The sequence below is a fragment of the Spermophilus citellus genome, assembly GCF_964194105.1.
Source record: "Spermophilus citellus genome assembly, chromosome: 6".
NCBI classification, from domain to species: domain Eukaryota; kingdom Metazoa; phylum Chordata; class Mammalia; order Rodentia; family Sciuridae; genus Spermophilus; species Spermophilus citellus.
The window spans coordinates 98688461-98715082 of record NC_138187.1 but is presented as its reverse complement, the minus strand read 5'-3'; the positions used below and the strand labels follow the sequence as shown (position 1 = coordinate 98715082).

The 26622-nt window shown below is 38.3% G+C and overlaps 2 protein-coding genes across 5 annotated transcripts in view; one reads left to right on the top strand and one right to left on the bottom strand.

Annotated features, from left to right (window-relative positions):
- Positions 1-26622, bottom strand: part of ARID4B (AT-rich interaction domain 4B) — a 143920-nt gene that overhangs the window by 90400 nt on the left and 26898 nt on the right. The gene's annotated exons all lie outside the window — the stretch shown is intronic.
- On the top strand, positions 3511-10573 carry LOC308652279 (ornithine decarboxylase-like; the record flags this gene model as incomplete). Its single annotated transcript, XM_081300043.1, has 2 exons — positions 3511-3538; positions 9577-10573. The coding sequence occupies 2 exons, from the start codon at positions 3511-3513 to the stop codon at positions 10254-10256; spliced, it is 708 nt and encodes a 235-aa protein (XP_081156169.1). The 3' UTR covers positions 10257-10573.

Sequence of the window (26622 nt, the reverse complement as noted above, 5' to 3'; positions counted from 1 at the left end):
TCTTAAAAATGTCATGATTTAATTGGGGAGGATGGTCTCCCCCAAAATTAATGGAATGGAATTTTAACATTTGTTTAAATGTTTAAAGAAAAAAGACAATTAATGAAAAACTCAGTTTGAAACCTCAAAATCATTTGATCAAAAATTTCAAAACACTGTGCTAAAAATACAATTTTAGCTTTATACAAAAATGAATAAATAAACTCTTAAGTCTGTTCACCTATTATTACCTACTCTTTTCTCAAAGAACTACTTACTAATTGATGTATTTAAATACTAGATAAACATGGTGTGTGTTTGGGTGTGCACGCCACTATAACATAAAGACAGATAACACAATAAATTTTAAGAATGAAATAGTATATAATATATACAGTTATGGTGGCACATGCCTATAATCCCAACTATTCAGGAGGCTGAGGCAGGAGGACTGCAAAGTTCAAGGCCAGCCTCTACAACTTAGAGAGTCTATTTCAAACTAAAAAATATAAAATCACACTGGTGTTGAGCCATTAGATATTACCATTAAGTTGGAGCCAATATCAAATTTTAGAAATGACTATTCCTCACTTCACTGAACACTAATTTAAGAAAATGGACTGAAGGTTTCAGTCCATTTTCTTAAATAGGAAGGGTCATGCTATATGCCAGGGTTTGTTTGTTTGTTTGTTTTAAGTTGTAGATGAACACAATACCTTTATTTATTTATTTATTTTTACGTGGTGCTGAGGATCTAACCCAGTGTCTTACATGTGCTAGGCAAGTACTCCCACTGAGCCACAACCCCAGCCCTATGCTAGAGTTTGTAATAGGCATTCCAGGACACTTGAACTCATCCCTCCTTTCAATAGACTTTGAAAAACAAACAGACTCAATCTGTAAGCATTTTAATATGTTACAATTAATAGATTCCAATAAAATCTACTAGATTATTAGCTCCTTCATCATCAGACATGGGAGTTTTAAAAAACTATACCAATGAAATGAATTACTAGGCTGCTTGTCTACCTAGAGATCCCATGTGAGTCAGAATATATTTTAGAATTTCATTAGAAAACCTGCACTGCTACTCAATAGCCCCAGCTAGTCATAGGTTAAGTTTTGTCTCCCTAGGATTTCCTGATCCCTACTAAGATCATGAAAAACACTTCTATGGCATCTCTTCCCATAAGCATTCCCAGGAGGAGAGAAAAGTCCAGAAAGCACTTTAAAATACTAGCATTTTTGGTTGCCAATTCACTTTCCCCAAGAAAGAAGAAATCCACAAGACTGTGATTATCCAAATGAGATGATAAATTTCCTGTGATCTGAGGAGGAGTCACTGAGCCCATACAAAACATTATTATTATTTTATTTATCTTAAAAACAAATAGGAAATAAAGTTAGCAGAACATAGAGGTGCATGCTTATAATTCCAGCTACTAATGAGGCTGAGGTAGCAGCAGGAACTCAATTTCAAGATCAGCCTAGGCAACTTAGTGAGATCTATATCTAAATAAAATAAAATTTTTGAAAGGCTGGTGATGTAGGCCATGTGGAGGAGTACTTGCCTAGCATGCTCAAGGCCTTGGGTTCAATCCCCAGTAAAAGTGAGAGAGAGAGAAAAGAAAAATGTACCAGTTGCAAAATACACAAGAGTTGACAGTGGTACCAAGAGCTCATTCACTTTTAGCATACTGCATTAGGTAAACCTGCATTGGGGGGGGGGGGGGTTTACACAGTGCATTACTCTTGCTAACCTGAGTCAATGGTTATAAACAAGAAAAATGGTTCTCAAAGTGGGTTCCCAAGACCAACAGGGTCAGCAACACCTGGGAACTTGGTAGAAGTGCAGGCTCCATTTCACTCTGAATTGGAAATTCTAGGGAAGGAAACCAGCCATTTGTGTTTTATCAAGCCATCAAGAGAACTCTGAACTCTGAGGCATCATACGCCTGTGGGAAGACTAAGCCCGGAGGTTATTTCCCTAGGTCTTTTTTTTTTTAATTTTTAAAAAGAATTTAACCTTTATTTATTTGTTGTTTATTTGTTTTTATGTGGTGCTGAGGATCCAACACAGGGCCTCACCTGTCCTAGGCAAGAGCTCTACCCCTAAGCCAAAACCCCAGCCCTTCCCTAAGTCTTAAATGGGATAGCTGGCAATTAACAGAATCACCATTTGTTTTCCTAACCATGTAGTATGAGATCATATGGAAGAAATGAAATGGAAGAGTGAAAAGCATCAGGGAAATCCAGTAACTATTAAAGACTTAAAAGATGCCAAGATGATGATAATGAAAAAGAAATAAAACATCAACACAAAATAGGGCAATAAAAGGAACATTCATTAAAATATATAATAGAAAAGATGCTTTGAGAAGGTTCTAAAAAGAAATCACATTTTTTCAATACAAATAAGTAAAAACTAAGGAAATGGAAAGCCAATACTTCTATGCACAGAAGAGTTAAAGGCATGCCTGAGACTTCTGCTTGCAAGGTTAGCTAGCATTTGGGATCTTACATGAATCTAGATTTCCAGATTTCCACCATGAATTGATAAGAAACCAGTGCCTGAACTGTAATGTACAAACAATATGGCTTATGTTTAAAACCTGCTTTCATTCTCAAGAGTCTGAAATTTGAGTATGTGCCAGGCATGGACTGCCTATGTGACCAGACATCAATAAAACACTGCATGCTGGTCTCCAGCAAGATTCACCTAATTAACAATATTTCACTTGCACTGTCATAATTTCTTACTCGGGAAATTAAATGTGTCTTGCCTATGTGACTCTACTGAGGAAACTTGTGCCTGGTTTCACCCCATGCACCTTTTCCTGTTGCTGATTACACTTTATATCCTTCTGTTTTAATAAAGCACAACTTTGAGTAATGCAACCCACACACTGAGTCCTACAAGTTCTCCTGCAAATTATCTAACCAGAGGGATCCCCAATATATTCTCTTAGTTCTAAGATAAATGAGCTCTTTGACAGTCACATACCAAGATAAAAATGAGGCAAATATCATTAAATCTGATGGTTCATAATACTCTAAATGTTTAAGTATTATTTTATCTCCATTTTCTTATTCTTTTGGAGGGGGGAAGGTTTGAACCTAGGGGCACTTAACCACTGAGCTATAACACCAGCCCCTTTTATCTTTTGAGATAGGGTCTTACTAAGTTGCTGAGGTCGGTCTTGAACTTGTGATTTAGCCTTGCACAGTGGTACAAGTCTATAATCCCAGCAACTGGGAAGACAAGTTGTAGGCCAGTCTCAGCATTCAGTGAGACCCTGTCTCAAAATAAAAACTAAAAAGGGCTGAGGTAGAGCACCACTGGGTTCAACTTCCAGTACCAGGCCACCCCCACCCCCAGACCCAAGAAGCATTGATTTTTATCTTGTTTCTAACTCACAGAAGGTAATGTTCTTCAAGTCTCCTGGAAATAATACTGTAAGCTCAAGGACATATTTTTGGTAGATTCTGGGATAAAAGTACATAGATTCAGATAGTACAATAATTAGTTACATGGGTGAATCAAAGTTTGGAAGTGCAAGTAGGTGGTATAGACAATTAATGAAAACTACTATAAAAATTTTAACCTGGAAACCATAAAACTTTCTGTGGGTCTCTGAAGAACTATCTGAATTCACTGTAATTAAAGACAGAATTTTTCAGAAGACTATGTGTCTAATGCAATAAAGCCTGATCCAAATCAATTTAATAAAGTTTAAAAACTATTGCACCATGATTTTTCATATAAGTTACTAATGTGGGAGAAAAGGAAAACAAGAATATTTTGAGGCAAACTACTCAGATTTAACCAGACATGAAAATATTTACTATGTTAGATAGTATTTCATTTTATAACAGCAAGCTTTACACATTTCACTTTTATTTAAAAAATTAGGTAAGAAAGCACTATTTCACACTGGTACAAAAAAAAAAAAAAAAAGAAGAAGCAGAGCTTTAAATTATTTTAAAGAACACTACTATTGGAGACAGGAAAAGAGCCAGGCACAGTGGCCCAAACCTATAATCCTGGCAGCTCAGGCAGTTGAGGCAGGAGGATCTTGCGTTCAAAGCCAGCCTCAGCAACTTGGCAAAGCCCTAAGCAACACAGCAAGACCCTATCTCAAAATAAAAATTATTTTTTAAAATGGGGTTGGAAATGTAGCTTAGTGGTTAAGTACCCTTGGATTCAATCCCTGGTCTGCCCCTCCGCCTCCAAAAAAAGAGGAAAAGAGCTTAAACCCAGATTTCCACTGAATGTCATTTTATGCTGACTGTCAGGCAGTAGCAACGTATCATTCTTTAAAAAAAAAAAATCAATTTATCCTACCCATTAAAGGAAGCAATTTTAAACTGTTAAGAAGAAGCCAAGGGCTGCGGTTGTAGTTCAGAGGGAGAGTAGTAGCCCCACACAATGAGGCACTGGGTTCAATCCTCAGCACCACATAAAAAAATAAACGGAGGAGGAGGAGGAAGAGCCGCCAAGTATGGTGGCCCACACCTATAATCCCAGCAACTCCGTAGGCTGAGGCAGAAGTATTACAAATTCAAAGCCAGCCTCAGCAATCCTAAAAAATCTTAGCCAGATCCTGTCTCAAAATAAGAAGTATTGGGGATACAGCTCAGTAGTAAAGCACACCTGGGTTAATTCCCCAGTGCCCTGATTCCACCCCCCCAAAAAAATTTTTTTAATTATTTATTTTTAAGTTTTTGGTGGACAAATGTCTTTATTTTACATTTATGTGGTGCTGAGGATCGAACCCAGTGCCTCATGCATGCTAGGTGAGCGCTCTACCACTGAGCCACAACTCCAGCTCCTCCAAAAAAATTTAAAAAGAAAAATTACTGAGGGCTAGGGTTGTGGCTCAGAGGCAGAGCGCTCGCCTACCATGCGAGAGGCACCGATCCTCAGCACCACATAAAAAAAAAAAAATTAAGTTAAAGATAGTGTCCACCTATTATAACTAAAAAAATCAAAAAATTTTTATTTTTTTTAAAGAGAGAGTGAGAGAGGAGAGAGAGTGAAAGAGAGAATTTTTAATATTTATTTTTTAATTCTCGGCAGACACAACATCTTTGTTGGTATGTGGTGCTGAGGATCGAACCCGGGCCGCACGCATGCCAGGCGAGCGCGCTACCACTTGAGCCACATCCCCAGCCCTCAAAATATTTTTAAAAAAAGAAAATTATTGGTCTGGGTCCACAAGTCAGTGGTAGTGTGTATGCTTTAGCATATTCCAAGGCCATGGGTATCACCACAATGGAAAAAATAAAAAGTATCACAACATACATTTAGAAAAATGCATAGGTAAAAATAAAAAGTATGCATAGGTAAAATGTGTGAGATGCCACACAAAAATGCTAATTTATAAATGATTTTCTTCTGCTAATTTTCTGGATTTTTCATTCTTCCTACAATGAGTTAAAAATAATGCAAATTTGTTTAAATAAAAAGTTTATTTTATTATTAAATAACAAAATTAATATTAAATTTTATTATTTGAAGATGGTAACATCAATGATTTCTTGCTGACACTATCTATACAAAGGAAATTAAATCCATTGTACATTTTAAATGAATTTCCAATAATTCTTTAAGGCCTAAACTGCCTACTCTCCAGATATAATGTAAACCTATTTTAAGATGCTTGTAATCAACTGATCAGAGAACATTAATTACAGTTACTTCCCTGTCTTTCAGCTGTTGCTGTAATGTAACAAGTGTTATCTTTAGAACCACAGAACCCTTACTTAGTATGTACAAGGCTCTGGGTTCAATAACCAGCATCACCAAGAAACAAAACAAAACAAACAAACAAACAAACAAAAAACAGCCCATAATAACTATGGCCATTATGGTAATTAAAAATTAAATGATTTAATTCTACATTTATACATTGTCACCTTAACTTTGTGTCACCTCAACTTTGTTTTTAACTTTGCAAAAACTTCAGAATTTTCTGCATACTTGGACTTGTTATCTGGTGGCTATCAAAAGGAAGTAAACACATTTCTTCCACAGAGTAAAATATTTTATTTAGTTAAACAGAGAACAGAATAAATATATCATCTTATACTGTGCTGTGGTTGTGATTCAGCAGTAGAGGGCTCGCCTAACACATGCAAGACCCTGGGTTTGATCCTCAGCACCACATAAAAATAAATAAATAAAATAAAGGTATTGTGGGGCTGGGGTTGTGGCTCAGTAGTTTAGAGCTCTTGCTTCACATGTGTGAGGCACTGGGCTCAATTCTCAGTACCGCATATAAATAAGCCAATAAAATAAAGGTCCATCAACACTTTTTTTAAAAAAAGTATCATGTCCAACTACAACTAAAAAATAAATAAATATATGAAGAGGCACTAAGACTTATCAACACAGTCATTATCAAGAACAGGTTCAAATGAGTTCAAAATAATCTTTTAAACAACTTAAAATAAGACATTTTATAAGACTTCCATTCAAAAAATTTAAGCCCAATGCTAAAATAAGCAAAATCACAGCTGGTATCTAGTTACTCACTTTTCCAAAAGATTCCAGAGAGCCTAGGTTTTACTGCATCCTCAAGCAATAGGACTATTCGAATATTATAACAAGAAAATTCAAGCCTTCTTAAGGAAAAAAAAAAGAATGCAAGTAAAGAGAGACCTAAATAAATTAAGGAACAACATTCCTAATGACAGTCTGATTTCTAATTCGCAAACCTGAATATTATCAATGCCTTGAAAAAAGTCAACAATTAGTGATTATTTTTTCAGCAGGAATTAAGGATGAATTCTGATGGTCCACTCTGTTCTGGAATCCTGACTTCATTTTTTTTTCTTAATGTGTAAGATAGCATCTTAAAAAAAAATATATTAGTCTCTTCTTTCAGCCTAAATGGAGTAACAATTGACATTTCAATACCCCCAAAAAACAGACAAAATACTTTAAGCAATGTCAATCACTGGACATCAGATAAAGAAGAAAAGATGATTTCAAAAAACAAGTTTCCTGGGGCTAGGGATATAGCTCAGGTGGTAGAGTGCTTGCCTAGCATGTACCAAGGCCCTGGGTTCTATCCCCAGGACCCAAAAAAAAAAAAAAAAAGAAATTTCTTTTCTTGAATGACAGCAACAAAAAATATGTAAGGCAGGCTGTAGAAGTACCTTACTGTATAGCCCTAAGAATTACCAGCACATGGACCTACAGATTATGGATCAGATACCAAAGAGGAGAGCTGTTGGACAGAGAAACTTAAGAGATGTACAGAGGGTCCTCTCAGTACTCTGGTGAGAACTTACTAGCACTTGCATATGAGGAATTATCCAAGACAATGGAAAAAATTAGAGTGAAAAATGCTTGATATTAACTAAGGATTAAGAGTTTGAGCCTAACGGCCTACCCAGAAAAATACACAATTTCTAGGCATTAGTTAGTATACTCCAGAAGGTCTGGTCCCAGTAGCAGATTAATAATTACCACTGTTCTGAAGAACACTGCTCCAACCTCACCTAATAAGATTCTAAAGCAAGACTCAGAAAATCACGCTTTTCTCAAGGAACTTAACTATATGCTAAGAAAAAGCTCAGGAAGACTTACAGTTTAAAACACCTCCCACTACAGAAAAATTCAGTACGCAACATAGCAAAATTCACTACATCTAGGATCACCAAAGATTAACAGGCATACAAAAAAAAAAAAAAAAAGCAAAATGCAGGCCTGTGAGCTGGGGGTGGTAGAGCTTTTGCCTAGTGTGAGGCCCAAGGTTTAATCCCCAAGACTATGAGAGAAGAAAAGGATATGGAAGGAGAGGGGAGAGGAAGGATGAGGGAGGAGAGAAAGGGAGGAGGAAAGAGAAAGTAGAAAAACAGAAAAATAAATTTTTTTAAAGAAATAATGGTCAAACTGTTTCCAAATTAGACAAAAAATATAAACCAAGATCAAGAAGTTCGGCCGGGCAAGGTGGCACACACCTGTAATCCCAGCAGCTTGGGAGGCGAAAGCAGGAGGATCACAAGTTCAAAGCCAGACTTAGCAATGGTGAGGTGCTAAGTGACTCAGTGAGATCCTACCTCTAAATAGAATACAAACCAGGCTGGGAATGTGGCTCAGTGATCAAGTGCCCCTGAGTTCAGTCCCCAGTACCAAAAAGAGAGAGAGAGAGAGAGAGAGAGAGAGAGAGAGAGAGAGAGAGAGAAGAAGAAGGAGGAGGAGGAGGAGGAGGAGGAGGAGGAGGAGGAGGAGGAGGAGTTGAAGTTGTTCAACAAAGGCAAGCATAAGTAAACAACGTTATCAATCCACTTGATCTGATTTACATCTAACACTCCACCCAACAAGAACAGAATACACATTCTTTTCCACTGCACACAGAACATTTACCAAGACAACATATCCTGAGTCATAAATTAAATCTCAATAAATCTGAAAGCATTTAAGTTATACAGAGTATGACAACAATGGAATTAATTTAGAAGTCAATACAAAAAAAACTCTGAAAAGTCTAAAAATATTTGAAAAAGTAAATAAAACATTTCAAAATAACTCACGAATCAAAGAAGAGATCAAAAGGAAAATTAGAAAGTATTATGTGTAAAATGAAAACCAAAAACGTTACGTACTAGAATGTATTGCTAAAACAAAATGCACCAATAAACTGGAAAAACTGTTTTTAAAGGAAAAAAAAAGAGCTGTCTCAAACCAATGACCTCACTTTCTACCTTTAAAAGAGAAAATTTTAAGTCAGAATTAAGAAAAGCAATAACTTAAAAAAGATCAAAATCAATGAAACAGAAATCAGTAAAATAACAGAGAAAATCAAGAAGAACAAAATCTGGCTTTGTTGATATCAATAAAATTGGCAGTCCTGGCTACAAGGAACATGAAGAGTGAAGATGCAAGTTACCACTATTAGGAATGAGGCTGGTAACAACACTACAGATTCTACAAATATTAAAAGCACAATAAGGGAATATTATGAACAAACCTATACCAATAAGTTAGACAACTTGGATAAAATGGACATCTCCCTTGATAGACACAAAGTACAAATGCACCCTCAACAAGAAACAGATAACCTATAGCATTAAATCTGTTTTGAAAATTGACTCTGCAGTTTAAAACACCTCCCACTAAGTAAATGTCCCACTGCTGGAGAATTATGAGAAACACTTAAGAAGAAATAGTTATCAACTCAGCACAAATGCTTTCAAATCTCATTGTACAAAGCAAGCATTATTCTGACATATAATAAGCTTATGAGAAAAGTACAGACCATCTCTCAAATGCAAAAAGAATACAACAATGTTTTTAAAAGGTAATACACTGGACTGGGCTTGTAGTTCAGTGATAGAGCACCTACCTAGCATATATGAGACACTGGGTACATCAATCAATCAATCAATCAATCAATCGGTTTTTTTTTTTAAGGTAATAAATGCATCATGATCAAGTAATGTTTACCCTAGCAATGGAGGGTTTTGTTTTGGTTTGTTTTTATGTGTGCTGGGATTAAACTCAGGGTCTGACAGAAATTAAGTATGCCCTCTATCACTGAGCTATGCCCCCATCCTCTAGATATAGAGGATTGTTTTAAAATCCAGATGTTAATCCATGTTCTGAGGATGTGAAGCTTAAGTTTGAGGAAATCACCAGTGTGATCAATCCAGCACTGGACAAATACTTTCCATCAGACTCTGGAGTGAGAATCATAGCTGAACCAGGAAGATATTATGTTGCTTCAGCTTTCACGCTTGCAGTTAATATCATTGCCAAAAAACTCGTATTAAAGGAACAGACAGGCTCTGATGATGAAGATGAGGCAAGTGAACAGACCTTTATGTATTATGTGAATGATGGAGTATACGGATCATTTAATTACATCCTTTATGATCATGCACATGTAAAGCCCCTGCTGCAGAAGAGACCTAAACCAGATGACAAGTATTATTTATCCAGCATATGGGGACCGACCTGTGATGGCCTTGATCGGATTGTCGAGTGCTGTGACCTTCCCGAAATGCATGTGGGTGACTGGATGCTTTTTGGAAACATGGGTGCATACACTGTTGCTGCTGCTTCTACTTTCAATGGATTCCAGAGGCAAACTATCTATTATGGGATGTCAGGACCAACATGGCAGTGCATGCAGCAAATCCAGAACCATGGCTTCCCACCCGAAGTGGAGGAGCAGGACGTTGGCACTCTGCCCGTGTCTTGTGCTCAGGAAAGAAGCATGAAACGTCACCCGGCAGCGTGCACCTCCAGTAGTATCAACGTGTAGATGCCGCTCTGTAGCTGTTCACTACAGATTTAGCTTAAGTTAAGGGATCTGGGGGGACCATTTAACTTAATTACTGCTAGTTTTGAAATGTCTTTGTAAGAGTAGGGTTGGCACAGATGCAGCAATACGGACGACTAGAAGATGGGGTCACACTTATCTGTGTTCCTATGGAAACTATTTGAATATTTGTTTTATATGGATTTTTATTCACTTTTCAAACAAGCTACTAAAGAGTGCCCCCTCAGCTGCCCAGCAAGCATTTGTAGCTTGTACAGTGGCAGAATTGGCCAAAAGCTTAAAGTTGTGACCTGTTTTGAAAATAAAGTATCTTGAAATAAAAAAAAAGAAGTTAATCCATGTTACTAACCGTATCAACCTGCTTTTTTCTTTAAACAGAAAATCAGAATCTTTTCAACAGAGAAAATGTACTTGATGCAATCTAAGTCATTCCTGTTGAAATCTCTCAGGAACAGAAGGAAATGTCTCAACCTGATAAAAAGCATTCATGCCAAATATTCGACTAACATAATACTTAATGATGAAAGACTGAATGCTTCCCTTAAGGTTAAGAATAAGATAGAGATATCCACCTCACCACTTATAATCAGCACCGATTTGGAGATTCTATCCAATACAACCAAGAAAGAAATGGCATTTGGATTGGAATGAAAAAAAAAAAAAAAACTCTCTTTATTGGCTAGTAACATAATCCATTATAAAAAAAAAATCCAAAACAATCTACAAAAGAGCTAATGAAACTACTAAGTAGGTTTAGCAAGATCACCAGATACGAAATCAATATAGATAAATTCCTATTCTACCAACAATTAAAAATTAAAATTGGAAAACAATACTATTTACAACAGAATGAAAAACTACACCTGGTACAGTGGCACACAGCTTTGACCCCAGAGACTCAGAGGCTAAGGCAGGAGAAATGCCAAGTTGGAGGCCAGTCTCAGCAATTTAGCAAGACCCTGTCTCAAAATAAAAAAATAAAAATAAAAAAGGATGAGATATAACTCAATGGCAAAGTGTTCCTGGGATCAATCCCCCATATCCCCCCCTCCCCAAAAAAGAGAAGAAAAATGAAATACACAGTGTATACCTGTATGCCCACTACAATGTCCCCTCTGCATTCTCCTAGCCTTCTTTGTGTCCCAGCTCAGAGCACATACATCCTACCAATGTTTTAGTCTACAACTTTACAATATATGTTTCTCTTTCCATCCCCCCATCTTCTCTGAATTGTTTAAAGTAAATGCAAATAGAATTCCAGTTTCTAGTCTACCATATAAAGAAGATTAGAAGTCATGATCTTCCTCCACTAAAACAAAGTTGAACAATTTGATATTCAACACCTCCTACTGGATCTGTCAGAGAACTGAGGTCACAGGACAAAGTACTGTCCTCCAAAGTGGAGAGACAGGCAGGCAGAAACAGAGAATCACAACTTACCAGAGCACTAGTCCAGAAGAAGAAACCTCCACTTCCTCTAGGAAGGGATATGGAAACCTAACTAAATGATAAATTCTTAAAAGCTGAATATATACAAGCTTGGTAATTAAAAACTCCAGGACAGCTACTTAGAAGGCTGAGGCAGGAGGATTACAAGCTGGACAGCCTAAACAATGTATTGTGGGCCCCCGAAAGGGCTGAGGATGTGTCTCAAAGTACATGCATGTGTGCATGTCCCTGGGTTCAATCCCAGTATCACAAACAACAATGAATCCAGGACAGTTCCATCTTCAGGAGGATCCATATTTCATAGATGCCTTACCAGGTTTTCACAGAGATTACAGAAAAATCCCCTCCAGCCTCTAAGCGGGGAAGGGAGAAAGAAATCATTGTGAAATATGCCCAGAGCATTCTATTCTTAACAAGGTCTGCCCTCTGTTTGACACAGAGCTTAAATGACCTGGGGGAAAGCCCCCTCTAGCCTTCCTGCCTTACCTGAGAGAGAAAACAGGCAGAGAACCACCTATGAAGGTCACAGCCAAGGGATATAGGCTCACCAAAAAAAACACAAAAAAAACAAAAAAAAAAAGAGACATGCTCATAAAACCAAGATCATTTCCCACTGTCCAACATCTTTCTACCACATCAACAGAACATCTATATAATAACAAGGGGTCACAAATCAAAGAACTGAACCAACTGGAACTTATTCAAGGAGTTTCTAGGAAAACTCAAAGACAAAAGAGGAAATAAAAACAATGCCATGAGAGGAAATGTCAGCCTCTAACACAAATAGCTACAGCAAGTACAAAATAAAGCCTAACTCCTGGCCAGAAGAACACAAAACCCCATGCTGAAGGCCTGCATGCCTTAATTCCTTTTACCTAGTATATGTGTGGCAGGGAAAGGAAAAATTAGGCATAGAATACTATGAATCCCAGCAGAAAACTCCACTCCGTTTTGTTAGTTCCCCCCCCCACCTTTTTTTAAACCTCTCCTCTCCATTTCTTTTTTTTTTCTATTTTTTTTATTTATTTTGCATTACAAGTCTTAATACACCATTATACAATAACTTATCAAATCCCTGATTATATATTCCCCTCCATTTCTCCTACTCCCACTATTACTGGGTAGGGAAAGAACTCAGAAAAGGAAGAGTAATATAGAAAAGGGCAAAGTTTGGTGGCATGGTAAAATTAACCATTCAGAAACTTCCACATATGACAGAAACAGCATATACTCTAAAACCTAGTCTTTTTTTAATATTTATTTTTTAATTGCAGTTGGATACAATACCTCTATTTATTTTTATGTGGTGCTAAGGATCGAACCCAGGGCTCGTACATGCTAGCCACGTACATGCTACCGCTGAGCCACAACCCCAGCTTCTAGTCTTTGTTTCTAAACGGTCTAGCGGAGGTATCAATTAAATAGGTGAGCAGTTAGGTAACTACTATGAAGTTGTTCTGTTCAAGGGTAGACATCCTGACATCTCTGACATCCTAAAATGGGCTTACATCTTTCTTAGGATGTCAGAAATTACATGAACAATGATTCGCAGTTTAGGAAATAAAGAAATAAAGATGTGCAATGACATGAAATGAGAAACAACAAAGATTTGGGGGAAATGCAGTACAAGGGAAAGGTGGCAATATAGGCTACAATTACTAATGACCCTACTGAGAAACATTTTGATAGAGTAAGCTTTATTTCATGAAAAGGAGTGACACAATTTATGTCTTAGATCACACAGCTTGCAGAAAACAGACTATAAGAAGATGAGGCAGGATCAGAAAGACCAGTTAAGAATTAAATACTGTAATTTAGCTGGGAATAGTGGTACATTCCTGTAATCCCGGCTATTCAGGAGGCTGAGGCAGGAAGACAGACTGAGCAAATGAGCTAGACTTTGTCTCAAACATTTTTTAAAGGGCTGGAGATGTAGCTCATACAAAAAACACTCATGGGTTCTATCTGCAATACCACCAATGAAAAACACACACATATACATATGTATATGTGTGTATGTGTATATATAAGTATGTGTGTGCTCATGTGTATACACTCACACACAATCTAGAATGAGAACATATGGTCTGCAGTAAGACTGGCATACAGACAGAATGACTAGCGGAAGCCATCCATCTTCATATTTAGTGACTAAACAAAGGGATGAAGAATATTACCATTTATCCCCTTAACTGCTTATCTCCAATTTCATAAGAAAAGAAAACTGAACTAGAGAGCTAACCAAATAGCCAAAGAGGCTATAGAGACAAAGACAAAAGGAATTCCAGATGAGGCTATAGAGCAAGAAGCTGGCTGTTTACTACCTTGAATGTATCAGAAACTCTTCTTTCAGATAGTATAGGAGAAAGGGTTTACTTAATTATTGTACTTGCCCAACAATGATGAACACCCATCACATTATGCAAATTAATGTCTAATTACCAGAAAATTCATAAACTACTTCTGTTGACATCTTTATTTTCTACCTAGCGATTCTACTGGCAGCTACTATTTTAACTAAAATTATTAAATAAGCCTAACAAAACAAGAGCCATTCTCATGAATTCCTGGTCTCATATAAGTTAAGTCTCTTTTTCTCACAAGTTAGTACATGAATTAGTTTTTATAAAATCACAAATACATAAAATTACATAAAAATAAATGTTGTCTCCCTTCACCTTCTCCCTTCCTATGTTCTTCATCAACTTAGCTACTGTCCTTTACTCAGGGTATTCTTCCAGTAGTCTCCTTTTTCTAAATATTCAAGGATCTACCAAGAAAACGTGTTTTCACCAGTATATATTTAAAATTACCTGTTTAATCTACATGAGGAAAATATGTCAATGATCATCAAAATAAAAGAATGCATATTCCCTTTAACCAGTAAGTATACTTTCAGGAGTTAATCCTAGAGACACTCTTGCATAAATATGAAACAATCTATGTATGAAGTTACCTCATTTCAGAACTGGTTGTAAAAGTCAAAAGTCAACAAACAAACTAAATATCCAAAAACAGGAGAATGGTTAAATAAATTATGTTACATCTACAAAATAAACTAGTGTAGAATTGCAAAAAGAAATGAGCATCCAGGCGTAGTGGTGCACACCTGTAACCTCAGCAACTACTCAGAGGCTGAAAGGAGAATTGAGAGTTCAAAGCCAGCCAAGGTGCTAAGCAACTCAGTGAGCCCCTGTCTCTAAATTAAATTAAATAAATAAACAAACAAACAAATAAGTAAATAAGGCTGAGAATGTGGTTCAGTGGTCAAGTACCCTTGAGTTCAATCAAGGATACTTGACCACTGCCACCCCCACCACCCCAAAAAATAAATAAATAATGAGGAGACCTGGGAGTGAGGCTGACCGTGGATGAGCAGAAGGGAACTTTTCAGGGGAAAGAGGAAAGTTCTAAAACTGGATTGTGGCGATGATATACAACCACAGACACTTAAAAATCATTAATTTTCACACTTAAAATGGTTTACTGTTTTAGTGTGCATGTTATCCCTCAATAAAGTTGTTTATAAGAATATACGAACAGGACCGGAAGATGGCGGCAATGGGAGTGCAGCACCCCAGTGCGCCGCGTCACTGTGCGGGAGAAAGACAGAGGTGAAATGGCTGAACGCTACCTTGGTGGGAATTTCCAGTGAAATTGAGGTGCTCCAGAATCTAGAGGACAGATTTCCAGCGCGCGGGATTCGGCTGCGGGGGGCTCGGTCGCGGGCGATTTCTCCGCACGGAGGGTAGCAGTACCTGGTCGGCGGACCGCCCCGCGGATGGAGTCTGGGGCGCGCGCTAGTTAGTTAGCAGCGAGGTACCAGAGCGGGATTACAGCGAAGCGGATTCTGGAGGCTCCTGCCAGCGGCGCACTGGCCTCGCTGAGTGCTGAGTTCCGGCTTTGAGAAAGAGGAGAGAACCAGTCCAGTTCGATTCCCGACACCGGTCGGAACACGGAGGAGGACAGCAGCCGCCATCTTGAAGAGCTGATGCAATCATCCCTGTTTTCTACTAATCTCAGCTCATTCAACTACAGAACAGGTGATTCCAGGCTGGTATTTGCCTGCGTCTCGCAGACAGATCGCTCAGGCTCGGGACTGGAGAACCTGAGGAGAATACTCTTCGGGACTCGCCCCTGACAAGGCGGGCGCCGGACTTTGAGCGGCCAGATTCTAGCTCCCCGGGTTGCTTTGGCCCAGGGCGAGGGATCCATCGGGGACTCCGGGCTGAGGCCAGTTACAAGTGGATTGTGCGCTGAGGGGCGGCGTGGCTCTGACTCCCGGAACAGTTTTGGCCCGGGGCTAGGGAGCCCAGGGGGACTGCGTCTTTGACCCTGCCCCTGGCAGAGCGTACACTGAGCTGGGAGAGTTTGGAGCGGTCAGGCTTGGGCTCCCGGGTCTGCTTGGGCCTGAGGCTGGGGTACCTCTGTGGAGCCTGCTCCTAGCAGAGTGTGGCAGGGATCGGAGAAGCTGGGTTCTGGCTCCCGTAGCTGCTTGAACCCAGGGCCGGGGAAACTGCAGGGACCGCGAGCTGAGGCCAGCTACAAGTGAAACTTGCGCCGAGGGGCAGGGGGGCTCTGACTCCCGGAACAGTTTTGGCCCAGGGCTGGGGAGCCCGCGGGAACTGCGTCTTTGACTCTGCTCCCAGCGGAGCGTGCACCGAGCAGGGAGAGTCTGGTGTGGCCAGGCTTGGGCTCCCGGGGCTGCTTTGGCCTGGGGTTGGGGAACCCGCGGCGGTTGCTCTGTGGAGCCTGCTCCTAGCAGAACGTGGCGTGGATCGAAGAGGCCGGCTCCTGGCTCCCGAAGCTGCTCTGGCTCAGGGTTGGGGATCCTACAGGGACTGCTTCTTGGTCCGGTTCCTGCTGGGTGCTGCGGGGGCCTGGGGGGCAGAGTGGAGCTGCCACCTGTGCCCAGAGCAGGCTAAGGGACCCGCCGGTGTGGTATCACGACACCCCAACTGCAGCTGGGGCCGAGGAGAGTAGCCGCCCATGCCTGGAACAGGACCAGCGACCCGACGACAGGGTAGCCAAGTCACCCCACTTGGAGTGGAGGCCGTGAAGAGCCGCCGTCTGTTCCTGCAAGGTAGGCAGACCTGCGTCCCACTGGCAGGACAGGCTCGGCAGCCTGCCAGTGTGGTGGACAAGTACATCGAGGCAGTCACGTCACACTGCTTGGAGTGGGGGTTGAACAGAGCCGCCGCCAGTGTCCGGAAAAGGCCCAGCGACCCGTTGGAGAGGCAGTTAGATACCCCCACTGGGAGTGGGGGCTGAGCAGAACTGCCACCCAAGCCCGCAAGGTAGGCAGATCTGAGACCCACCGGCGGAACAGGCTTAGAGGCCGACCAGCGTGGTAGACACATCACACCAATTGGAGTAGGGGTGGAGCAGAGCTGCCGCCCACATCCGGATCTGGACCAACGATCTGAGGACGTGGTAGGTACGTCACCACAACTGGAGTGGGGGGCAGAGTAGAGCAGCCATCCGCGCCCGCAGGGTGGGCAGACCTACGACCAACCAGCGTGGTAGATAGATCACCCTAATTAGAGGAGGAGCACAGCCACTACCCGCCCTACAAGAGAGATCTCCCAACTATACAAGAGCAATATAAATAAATAGGGGGAAAATTTCAAAAACACAACAGTTTCACCAAGCAGAAAGAAACGCAAGCAATATGAAAAGACAAGGAAAGAAAGGACCACAAGCAATGCAGGTCAACTCAACTCTAGAAGAGGTAATAGCTGCAACAGATGGAATGTCAGATAAAGAGTTCAGGATATACATGCTTCAGATGATCTGGAGTCTCAAGGAAGACATGAGACAGCAAAATCAGACAATGAAAGATCACATTGACAAGGAACTACAGAAACAAATCCAGGAAGTAAAAGATCAATTTCACAGGGAGTTAGAAGTAATAAAAAACAAACAAGTAGAAATCCTAGAAATGCAGGAAGCAATAAACCAACTTAAAACCTCAATTGACAATGCTACCAGCAGAATAGATCACTTAGAAGATAGAACATCAGACAATGAACACAAAGTATCTCAACTTGAAAAGAACATAGACAGCTCAGCAAGACTGCTAAGAAACCATGAACAGAACATTCAAGAATTATGGGATAACATTAAAAGACCAAACTTAAGAGTCATTGGGATACAGGAAGGCACAGAGCTCCAAACCAAAGGAATAAACAATCTATTCAATGAAATAATACGAGAAAACTTCCCAGACTTGAAGAATGAAACAGAATCCCATATCCTAGAAGCCTACAGGACGCCGAAAGTGCAAAATCATAAGAGATCCACACCTAGACACATTATAATGAAGATGCCCAACATACAGAATCAGGAGAGAATTTTAAAAGCTACAAAAGAAAGAAAGCAGATTACATTTAGGGGCAAACCAATCAGGATAACAGCTGATCTCTCAACACAGACTCTGAAACCTAGAAGATCCTGGAATAACATTTTTCAAACACTGAAAGAAAATGGGTTCCAACCAAGAATCGTGTATCCAGCGAAATTAAGCTTCAGGATGGAAGATGAAATTAAAACCTTTCACGATAAACAAAAGTTAAAAGAATTTGCACCTAGAAAACCATCTTTTCAAAAAATCCTTGGCAAAACATTACAGGAAGAGGAAACTGAAAATAACATTGAAAACCATCAGTGGGAGGTAGGACAGTAAAGGGGGGAAAGTAATCAAAGAGGAAAACTAATCAGGTTTAGTAACATAAATAAACAAATATGACTGGAGGAACAAACCAAATCTCAATAATAACCCTAAATGTTAATGGCTTAAACTCACCAATTAAGAGACACAGGCTAGTCGAATGGATCACAAAACAAGATCCAACAATATGTTGCCTACAGGAGACGCATTTGATAGGAAAAGATATACATAGACTGAAGGTGAAAGGCTAGGAAAAATCATTCCACTCATATGGACTGTGGAAACAAGCAGGAGTGTCCATACTCATATCAAACAAAATAGATTTCAAGCCAAAGTTAATCAAAAAGGACAAAGAGGGACACTGCATACTGCTCAAGGGAACCATACACCAACAAGACATAACAATCATAAATATATATGCCCCAAACAATGGTGCAGCTACGTTCATCAAGCAAACTCTTCTCAAGTACAAGAGTCTAATAGACCACCATACAATAATCATGGGAGACTTCAACACACCTCTCTCAACACTGGACAGATCTTCCAAACAAAAGTTAAATAAGGAAACTATAGAACTCAACAACACAATTAACAACCTAGACTTAATTGACATATATAGAATATACCACCCAACATCAAGTAGTTACACTTTTTTCTCAGCAGCACATGGATCCTTCACAAAAATAGATCATATATTATGTCACAGGGCAACTCTTAGACAATATAAAGGAGTAGAAATAATACCATGCATCCTATCTGATCATAATGGAATGAAACTGAAAATCAACAATAAAAGAAGGAAGGAAAAATCATGCATCACTTGGAGAATGAACAATAGGTTACTGAATGATCAATGGGTTATAGAAGACATTAAGGAGGAAATTAAAAACTTCTTAGAGTTAAATGAAATCACAGACACAACATATCGGAATCTATGGGACACATTGAAAGCAGTTTTAAGAGGAAAATTCATTGCTTGGAGCGCATTCCTTAAAAAAAGAAAAAGCCAACAAATAAACGATCTCATATATCATCTCAAAATCCTAGAAAAAGAAGAGCAAAACAACAGCAAAAGAAGTAGAAGGCAAGAAATAATTAAAATCAGAGCTGAAATTAATGAAATCGAAACAAAAGAAACAATTGAAAAAATTGACAAAACCAAAAGTTGGTTCTTTGAAAAAATGAATAAAATCGACAGACCCTTAGCCATGCTAACGAAGAGAAGAGAGAGAACCCAAATTACTAGCATACGGGATGAAAAAGGCAATATCACAACAGACACTTCAGAAATACAGAAGATAATCAGAAATTACTTTGAATCCTTATACTCCAATAAAATAGAAGATAGTAAAGACATCGATAAATTTCTTAAGTCATATGATCTGCCCAGATTGAGTCAGGAAGATATAGACAGCCTAAACAGACCAATAACAATAGAGGAAATAGAAGAAATCATCAAAAGACTACCAACTAAGAAAAGCCCAGGACCGGAAGGGTATACAGCAGAGTTTTACAAAACCTTTAAAGAGGAACTAACACCAATACTTTTCAAGCTATTTCAGGAAATAGAAAAAGAGGGAGAACTTCCAAAGACATTCTACAAGGCCAACATCACCCTGATACCTAAACCAGACAGAGACACTTCAAAGAAAGAAAACTACAGACCAATATCTCTAATGAACCTAGATGCAAAAATCCTCAATAAAATTCTGGCGAATCGGATTCAAAATCATATCAAAAAAATTATACACCATGATCAAGTAGGATTCATCCCTGGGATGCAAGGCTGGTTCAATATACGGAAATCAATAAATGTTATTCACCACATCAATAGACTTAAAATAAGAACCATATGATCATCTCGATAGATGCAGAAAAAGCATTCAACAAAGTACAGCATCCCTTTATGTTCAAAACTCTAGAAAAATTAGGGATAACAGGATCATACCTCAACATTGTAAAAGCAATCTATGATAAGCCACAGGCCAGCATCATTCTGAATGGAGAAAAATTGAAGGCATTCCCTCTAAGATCTGGTACAAGACAGGGATGCCCTCTCTCACCACTTCTGTTCAACATAGTCCTCGAAACACTGGCCAGAGCAATTAGACAGACGAAAGAAATTAAAGGCATAAAAATAGGAAAAGAAGAACTCAAATTATCACTATTTGCAGACGATATGATTCTATACCTAACAGACCCAAAAGGGTCTACAAAGAAACTATTAGAGTTAATAAATGAATTCAGCAAAGTGGCAGGATATAAAATCAACACGCATAAATCAAATGCATTCCTGTATATCAGCGACAAATCCTCTGAAACGGAAATGAGGACAACTACTCCATTCACAATATCCCCCCAAAAAATAAAATACTTGGGAATCAACCTAACAAAAGAGGTGAAAGACCTATACAATGAAAACTACAGAACCCTAAAGAGAGATATAGAAGAAGACCTCAGAAGATGGAAAAATATACCCTGTTCATGGACAGGCAGAACTAACATCATCAAAATGGCGATATTACCAAAAGTTCTCTATAAGTTCAATGCTATCCCAATCAAAATCCCAACAGCATTTCTTGTAGAAATAGATAAAACAATCAGGAAATTCATATGGAATAATAAAAGACCCAGAATAGCAAAAACAATGCTAAGCAGGAAGTGTGAATCAGGCGGTATAGCGATACCAGACTTCAAACTATACTACAGAGCAATAGTAACAAAAACAGCATGGTACTGGTACCAAAACAGGCGAGTGGACCAATGGTACAGAATAGAAGACACAGTAACCAATCCACAAAACTACAACTATCTTATATTTGATAAAGGGGCTAAAAGCATGCAATGGAGGAAGGATAGCATCTTCAACAAATGGTGCTGGGAAAACTGGAAATCCATTTGCATCAAAATGAAACTGAATCCCTTTCTCTCGCCATGCACAAAAGTTAACTCAAAGTGGATCAAGGAGCTTGATATCAAATCAGAGACACGGCGTCTGATAGAAGAAAAAGTCGGCTATGATCTACATACTGTGGGGTCGGGCTCCAAATTCCTCAATAGGACACCCATAGCGCAAGAGTTAACAACTAGAACCAACAAATGGGACTTACTCAAACTAAAAAGTTTTCTCTCAACAAAAGAAACAATAAGAGAGATAAACAGGGAGCCTACATCCTGGGAACAAATCTTTACTCCACACACTTCAGATAGAGCCCTAATATCCAGAGTATACAAAGAACTCAAAAAATTAGACAATAAGATAACAAATAACCCAATCAACAAATGGGCCAAGGACCTGAACAGACACTTCTCAGAGGAGGACATACAATCAGTTAACAAGTACATGAAAAAATGCTCAACATCGCTAGCAGACAGAGAAATGCAAATCAAAACCACCCGAAGATACCATCTCACTCCAGTAAGATTGGCAGCCATTAAGAAGTCCAACAACAACAAGTGCTGGCGAGGATGCGGGGAAATGGGTACACTTGTTCATTGTTGGTGGGACTGCAAATTGGTGCAGCCAATTTGGAAAGCAGTATGGAGATTTCTTGGAAAGCTGGGAATGGAACCACCATTTGACCCAGCTATTCCCCTTCTCGGTCTATTCCCTAAAGACCTAACAAGAGCATGCTACAGGGACACTGCTACATCGATGTTCATAGCAGCACAATTCACGATAGCAAGATTGTGGAACCAACCTAGAAGCCCTTCAATAGATGAATGGATTAAAAAATGTGGCATTTATACACAATGGAGTATTACTCTGCAATAAGAAATGACAAAATCATAGAATTTGGAGGGAAATGGATGGCATTAGAGCAGATTATGCTAAGCGAAGCTAGCCAATCCTTAAAAAACAAATGCCAAATGTCTTCTTTGATATAAGGGGAGTAACCAAGGACAGGGTAGAGATGAAGAGCTTGAGAAGAAGATTAACATTAAACAGGGATGATAGGCGGGAGGGAAAGGGAGAGAGAAGGGAAATTGCATGGAATTGGAAGGTGAGCCTCAGGGTTATACACAATTACATATAAGAGGAAAGGAAGGGTAGGAGAAAAATTATATAAGTGGAAGAAACGATTTATAGTAGAGGGGGTGGAGAGAGAGAAGGGGAGGGGAGGGGAGGGGAGGGGAGGGGAGGGGGATAGTGGAGAATGGGATAGACAGCAGAATACATCAGTCACTAGAAAGGCAATTTGTAAATCAATGGAAATGTAACTGATGTGACACAGCAATCTGTATACGGGGTAAAAATGGGAGTTCATAACCCACTTGAATCAATCTGTGAAATATGGTATATTAAGAACTATGTAATGTTTTGAACAACCAACAATAAAATAAAAAATAAAATAAAATAAAATAAAATGTATCAGGGGCTGGGGATGTGGCTTATGGTCGAGTAACCCTGAGTTCAATCCCCAGTACCAAAAAAAAAAAGTATTAGAATAAATTTTTATTATACTTAAAAAAAAAAAAAGAATATACGAACAATGGCATTCTCTGTATAGTGATGAAGAAAATTCTCCAAAGCCTCATGTGGTGGCACACACCTATAATTCCAGCAACTCGAGAAGCTGAGATAGGAGAATCACAAGTTTAGGCCAGCCCTAGTAACTTAGGGAGACCCTCAGCAATTTAGCAAGACCCTATCTCTAAATAAAAATAAGAGAATTGGGGGTACAGCTCAACTGTAAAGCAACCCTGGGTTCAATTCTCAGTGGTCTTTTTTTTTAGATAAAAAGAAAAAAAATTTCTCCCAGATGTGTTGAATGACAAAAAATTAAGAAGTACAGATATGTAGGCATGATTTAAAAGCCAAAGGTCAAAAAAGATGGGAATAAGAAGCAAATCTGTGTTTGTTTTTCTATTGTAAGTAACTTTGAATGGATATATAAGAGATAAATAATAGTAAATATCTGCATAAAGAAGGGAAACTTGAGCTGGAACTCAGTGGTATGGTGCTCGCCTAGCACACATTAGGCACTGGGTTTGATACTCAGCACCCACATTAAAATAAAAAATGAAGATGTCCACTTACAACTAAAAAATAAATATTAAAAAAACTCAACAAATGAAGACAAAAGGGTAGGATGAAATATATATATTCCTATACAAAAATACATATACATTACATATACATTCCTTGTATATGTATTTTTATAAGTTTTCTGCCATGTGTTTTACTCATTCAAAACATTAAACTTAAAAACAGATTTGGGCTTCAACAATATGAATATACCCTCTAATATAAGCTGTCTACTTCCTCATTTCATTATAATTTACTTTTGATATAATTTTGTTTTCATCCTGATCATGTTCCCCAACAATCTGCTTTTTTGAAGTATTGCATGTGCCTATAAAAATATTATATTCTGAATATTCTGGGAACAGTTCCAGTTTAAAATGTTCAATTTCAATGTACTGATTTATAAACTTAAAAAGGCTCTTGGAAATTCCACATTTTCCATAAATTATTTCTACAGTGACACGGAAAATGCACCAATAATTTTTATCATTATATGACCCAATTTAAGATTGGGCAAAATGGACTCATCCAGGACATAACATAAAACTTAAAGATTCACTTTTCAGATTATGATTAACAGGATAAATTTCTAATCTATTTTTAGGTAACAGAAACAGAAGAAATACAAAGCAGACCCCAAAGTGTTGTGCAGACAACAGCAAATGAGCCTTCTGGACATAACTTACAGAGGAGAAAAGGTGAAGTAGAAGTAAATAGGAAGAAAGCTCCAAGGGAAGGTTGTACACTGAAAAGAACACATAACTCTTCCACGATTCCACAATATACTTCTGTAACTATACTACCCTCTTCCAAAACCTAAAGAGCAGCACATCTAGGATCCACAAAGATCAGAACTCAATTTTATTGATCGCTCATCTTGTGGCAGGCATTAGGCTTTAGTAATATCTAGTAATATTGCACTCAATCTCACAACAGCAAATAATAAACAATTGAAATAATCACACATGTCCACAAAATAGAAATTAAAAATTTTCTATACTGCTAAAAAAAATCATTTTTAACACATTGTTAAAGGTCTGTCCAAATGATTCCTAAGAAGCATTAACAATCGTGTCAATTCAGTTGGCACAATTCTTATGCTTGGGTGATACATTTCAAGACTCTAGTTCAATGCATGGAACTCTTAGTAATATCAAACTGTATATATACTGTCGTTTCCTCAACCTACAATATAGTTTGATTTATAAAACTTAGAATCAGGTGTGGTAGAACATACGTATAAGCAAGCAACTGGGGTGTCTGAGATTGCCTGAGCAACTTACCAAGACTCTCAGCAATTTAGTGAGACTGTCGCAAAACAAAAAACTAGAAAGGACTAGGGATATAGCTCAGTTGTTAAATGCCCTCAGTTTAATCACCAGTATTAAAAACATTTAAATATATATATTTTTAAATTAGGCACAGTAAGAGATAATAATAACTAATAATAAAAGACAGCAATTATGACAATATGCTGTAATGTTATTTAAAACTTATGAATTAAGTGGAACTTTCCACTTAATATTTTCAGATGAAGCTGGACACAGTGGTACATGCCCCTCAGTTTAATCACCAGTATTAAAAATATATATAAATATATATTTTTTTAAATTAGGCACAATAAGAGATAATAATAACTAATAATAAAAGACAGCAATTATGACAATATGCTCTAATGTTATTTAAAGCAAGAGGACTGCAAGTTCAAAGCCAGCCTCAGCAACTTAGCAAGTCCCTAAGGAACTCAGCAAGACCCTATCTCTAAATAAAATATAAAAAAGGGTTGGGGATATAGCTGAGTGGTAAAGCACCCCTAGGTTCAATTCCTGGTACCTAAATAAATAAACAAACAAATTTCAGATGAGGGTTGACTGCAGGTATCGGAAACCATGGAAAGTGAAACTGCAGATATGGGAGATTATTGTAGCATACAATAGACTTTTAGGAAAAGATTCCTTTCTCCTTCACAGATAAGTTCCTACTCTGACAAATTTGAGCAACATAATCTGAAAGTTTAACTCTATGTCATAATTTCAGTAATATTAACCTGAAAAACATCTTATTAGGGGCTGGGGTTGTCGCTCAGTTGTAGAGTGCTTGCCTAGCATGTGTGAGACAATGGGTTTGAGCCTCTGCACCATATAAAAAATAAAGGTATTGTGTCCATCTACAACTTAAAAAAAAATTTAAAAACCATTTTATTAATTGATGAAAAGGGATTATAAGAAATTCATTATCTGCAAATACTACAATCTCAACTTTTATATAATGATAGATCCATCTGCATTGTAAATGACATGCTCTATGTTCAAAACCCAGTAAAACATTTAAAATCCTAAAATATGGTAAAATAAAAGTTTATTTTCTTTAGTTACTGACAGAATAAGATGATAATATTATTTTTAAAAATAACCTAACCATTCTGAAATCATGTAAATACTTTATATAAAAATCACTAAAAACCAATATGGCATAATGAATTCCACTATTGTGATTAACCAACAATGAAAATAATTTTAAACTGGCACTGGGGATATAATTCAGTGGTAGAATGCTAGCCTAGCACATGTAAGGTTCTCAATTCAACTCCTAGTACTGCAAGAAAGAAAGAAAAAAAAATTAAAAGTAAAAACCAAAATTTCATACATGTCCTATTTTACTAAGCTGGTGGTATAAGTACAATGAGAAATATCATTTCAATATTTATTTGAACAAATATTGACCTTACATTCCTAGAGGAATAGACATCAGAAGAATATAAACACACAGAATGTTCAGTTCCACTTGTTAGGTCTTATTACTAATAAGACTGGTATTATTTCAAAACATATTTATAAAATATAATGTTAATATTGTTAGGAACCAAGATTTTAAACACAAGATACAAATATAAAAAGTTAAATAGTTCTATTCATCAAGAAGGCACAGTAAGCAAAGAAGGGAACCCCCAAAGCCAAAGTCAAAGTAAAGACTTTGAAGACCAAGAAAGCCAGGCTGGGCCCAGGTGTGGTGGAACATGCCTATAATCCCAGCAGCTGGTGAGGCCGAGGCAGGAGGATCAGGAGTCCAAAGCCAGCCTCAGCAAAAATGAAGTGCTAAGCAACTCAGTGAGACACTTTTTCTAAATAAAATACAAAATAGGGCTTTGGATGTGGTTCTGCGGTTTGATTGTCCCTGAGTTCAATTCAAGGGAAGGAGAG